This window comes from Corvus kubaryi, unplaced genomic scaffold, assembly GCF_017639235.1.
Source record: "Corvus kubaryi isolate FWS band 111438036 unplaced genomic scaffold, C.kubaryi_AGA036_p1.0 36978, whole genome shotgun sequence".
NCBI classification, from domain to species: Eukaryota; Metazoa; Chordata; class Aves; order Passeriformes; family Corvidae; genus Corvus; species Corvus kubaryi.
Genome location: NW_024581000.1, coordinates 3119 through 6868, shown reverse-complemented (window position 1 = coordinate 6868; position 3750 = coordinate 3119). Strand labels below are relative to the sequence as shown.

General features: G+C 61.2%; 1 protein-coding gene across 1 annotated transcript; it reads right to left on the bottom strand.

The window, feature by feature from the left end:
• Nucleotides 1-156: 156 nt before the first annotated feature.
• LOC121660863 (zinc finger protein 771-like) lies at nt 157-3000 on the bottom strand. Its single transcript, XM_042020426.1, has 4 exons — nt 2986-3000; nt 2284-2304; nt 1932-2073; nt 157-1325 (listed from the first exon to the last, which is right to left on the bottom strand). Exons 1-4 carry the CDS (start codon nt 2998-3000, stop codon nt 157-159), a joined length of 1347 nt encoding a protein of 448 aa, XP_041876360.1.
• Between the last annotated feature and the right edge of the window lie 750 nt (nt 3001-3750).

The following is a 3750-nucleotide window of genomic DNA, read 5'->3' as shown; positions in this document are numbered from 1 at the left end:
GAGGCGGGCACCCAAATTTTTCCATCAATCCCTGAGGTGGGCACCCAGGATTTGTCCATCAGTCCCTGAGGCAGGCACCGAAATCCGAACGATCCCTGGGGCTCGGCACCCAACATCCAGGGCTGGGCCCCACCCGGCGGCGCCGGGAATGCCCGGTCAGGGCCGCGGCCCCTCGGGCAGCTCTTTGCGCAGGTGGGTCCGGAGGTGCTTCATGAGGGACGATCTGGACATGAAGCTCTTGGCGCAGTGGGAGCAGGGGTACGGCTTCTCGCCGGTGTGGATGCGCCGGTGGATGACGAGGCTGGAGCTGGCGCGGAAGCTCTTCCCGCACTCGGTGCAGCCGTACGGCTTCTCCCCGGTGTGGATGCGCCGGTGCCGGCGCAGCGCGGCCCCGTCCCGGAACGCCTTCCCGCAGTCCTCGCACGCGTGGCGGGGACACCTGAGGGGCCTCAGCGGAGCCGGGGGGGCGGCCGGGACCTCGGGGCTGTCCCCGAGGGGCCGCAGCGGAGCCGGGGGGGCGGCCGGGACCCCCGCGCCGCGCTCGGGGCTGTCCCCCAGGGGCCGCCGGCGGTGCGGGCAGGGCGCGGCCGCTCCGCTGTCGCCGCACTCGGGGCACGGCGCGGGCGCGGCTCCCGCGGCCCCGTCCCGGTGGGATTTGCGGTGCTTGCTGAGCGATTTGACGGCCATGAAGCCCTTGCCGCAGTCGGGGCACTCGTAGGGCCGCTCCCCGGTGTGGATGCGCCGGTGCGTGACCAGCGCGGGATGCGACGAGAGGCTCTTGCCGCAGTCGGTGCAGATGAAGCCGCCGGCGCTGTGCTGCGATTGCCGGTGCTTGCTGAGCGACTTGGTGGCCATGAAGCTCTTCCCGCAGTCCGGGCAGGCGAACGGGCGCTCCCCGGTGTGGATGCGCCGGTGGGTGACCAGCGACGCCTTGGACATGAGGGTCTTGCCGCAGTCCGGGCAGCTCAGGGCCCCGTCCAGGTGGACGCGCCGGTGCTTCTGCAGCGAGCGGGCAGACGCGAAGCGCTTGGGGCAGGAGCGGCACTTGTGGGGCCGGGGCTGGCACGGCGTGCCCAGGTGCTCCCGCAGCGCGGCCCCGCACGGGAAGGCGCTGCGGCAGCGGAAGCAGCTGAAGGGGGCCCCGCCCGGGTGGGCGCGCAGGTGGCGGCTCAGGGACGAGTCCGAGGTGAAGCTTTTCCCGCAGAGCTCGCAGGTGGGGCGGACCGGGTCCGGGGGGTCCCGCCGGGGCGTCCCCCGAGGGTCCTCGGCATCCTCGAAGCCGTCGCGGGAGCTCTCGGCCTCGGCAGCGCTCGGCCACCCGTCGTCTGCAGGGCGATGGGGGAGAAAAGGGGGGAAAAGGGGAAAAAAATGGGAGGAAAAGGGGGTTTGTGTCTAGAGCTGGCTGGGAACGGGGGTCAGGAGGGGAGCGCCGTGAAAAGGCGTTTGGTCAGCCCAAAAAAAGGCTTGAAACGATCAAAAAAGGGGTTGAAGTGCCCCAAAGGAAGAGCAGAATCACTCCCAGAAGGGGTTAAAGTGCCACAGAGCGCTCGAAAAGGGATTGAAATGCCCCAAAAAGCGGCTGAAGTGCCCCAAAAGAGATTGAATCACCTCAGAAAAAGGGCTGAACCACCCCAAAAAGGGGTCGAGGTGCCCGAGAAGGGGTTGAAACGCTCTAAAGGGGTGGAAACTTCCCCAGAAGGGATCGAATCACCCCGAAAAACGGGTTGAGGAGCCCAACAAAGGACTGAATCACCCCAAAAAGGGGTTGCCTTCACCCCCCCCAGCCCACGGTCACACCAGTTCCCGTCCCCTCCAGTCACACCAGTTCCCCCCAGTTCCCCAGTCCCGACCCCCCCAGTGCCCTCTAGTCCGTCCCAGTGTCCCCAGTTCCCTGACACCCCCAGGCCCCCCAGTGCCTCCCCGTCCCTCACCTGAGGCGCCGGAGCCCCCCCAGGCCCCCCAGAGCCGCAGGAGGGGCCTCGCCCGCTCTTCCTCCTCCTCCTCCTCTTCCTCCTCCTCGTCCTCGCCCGGACCCCCCCCAACCGCCCCCCGGGGGGGCCCAGTCGGGGGCTCCTGCGGGGGAGGGGAAAGCGGGGGGGTCAGCGGAGCCCCCCAGAGCCCCCGGGGGGAGATTTGGGGACATTTCGGGTGAGATTTTGAGGGTGTGATGGGGGGGCGGGGGGGTGGAATTTGGGGGTAAAGGGGAATGGAGGCATGGGGAGATTTTTGGGGGGGTCCCAACCTTCCGGGGAGCCGGGGGGGGCGCTCGGTGGTGACCGTGACCTCCTGGAGCACCTCGGGCACCTGGGGAGGGAGGGGGGGGGAAGGTGAAAAAAGGAGCAAAAGACCCAAAATTTAAAGGAAAAAAGGAAAAACGGCAACCAAAAAGCATCCAAAACCCCTAAATTTAAAAGAGAAGAAAATAAAGAGCGGAGGTAGAAATAAATGTTGAAAGACAAAAATGGGAAATTCAACGCCCGGTACGAAATGAAATTTAAAAACCCAAACACAAACGAAATGAAAAACCCGATGAATTTAAATGAAAGAAAAGAAAGCTATGTAAAATTAAATTAAATTAAATTAAACGAGGTGAAATAAAGTGGAATAAAATAAAAAGAGACGAAATAAAGATAAAATGAAATAAAGTAAAACAAGATAAACTAATCCGAAATGAAAAAAAATTAAGTAAAACAAAATAAAACAAAACAAAACAAAATAAAATAAGATGAAATAAAACTAAATGAAATAAAATGAAACAAGGTAAAATAGAATAAAATCAAGTGTAATAAAATGAAGCAACCGAGAATTAAAATTTTAAGAAAACTTTTAAAACCCGAATTAAGAGACCAAAACCGGGAAAAAAAAACTTTCCTTAAGAAAACGGAAAATAAATAAATAAATTAAAAAGTTCCACCTCAGGGATGCGGAGCCCCCCCCTCCAACTCCCCCAGCCCCCCACGTGCTCCCCCCTCCCCCCAGCCCTACCTGCGGCTCGGTCATGACGGGGGGAGCCCTGGGAGGTTTTTTTGGGGGGAATTCTGGGGGTCTTTGGGGGGTCCCGAACTCCCGGAGAGGCTCCGGGACCTGCGGGCGCCGGGGGACGGGGGGGAGGGGGCGGCCTCGGGGGGCGAGTGACGTCATCTCTACGTCACGGCCGCGCTGGGACCCCCACCCCGAGGGAAGGTGGGCTTGGGGGGGGGAGGGGGAGTTGTGGGTCCAGGCGGGAACGGTGGAGGGAGGTGGGAATGTCGTGGGAATATCGTGGGAATGTCGTGGGAATATCGTGGAGCCGTGCAGGGACCGCCGAGGATGGAGGAGACCCCCAGGTCCGGGAGGGGACGAACGCCGGGGATTTGGGACAAAAAAGGGGAATTCGGGTCTGAAAGGAGGAATTCGGGTCAAATTAAAGGGAGATTTAGGTCAAAAATGGGGGATTTGGGACAAGGAAGGGAGAACTTGGATTAAAAAAGGGGGAATTCGGGTCAAAGGAGGGCGGATCCTGGACAAGAACGGGTTAATTCGGGCCAAAAAAAAGGGGGAATGTGGGTTAAAAAAAAGGGGGAATGCTGGAAAAACTCCTCCCTCCCTCCCCCCGCGCTGTCGCCAGGTGACAATGACCTCCCCCAGGTGACAATGACCTCCCCCAGGTGACAACGACGCCCGCGGGCCTGTCGCGATGGTCCATCAGCCGCTCCCGATGGGCCATCGAGCGCGGGGGGGGGGAAAAATCCCAACCGAACCCCCCCCCCC

Excerpts from the sequence above, each read along its gene's own strand:
- LOC121660863 (XM_042020426.1), bottom strand. Across the intron at positions 2,074-2,283 it reads TGCCCGAGGTGCTCCAGGAG|GAGCCCCCGACTGGGCCCCC; the intron begins GTCACGGTCACC and ends CCTCCCCCGCAG. Across the intron at positions 1,326-1,931 it reads GGGGGGCTCCGGCGCCTCAG|ACGACGGGTGGCCGAGCGCT; the intron begins GTGAGGGACGGG and ends ATCGCCCTGCAG.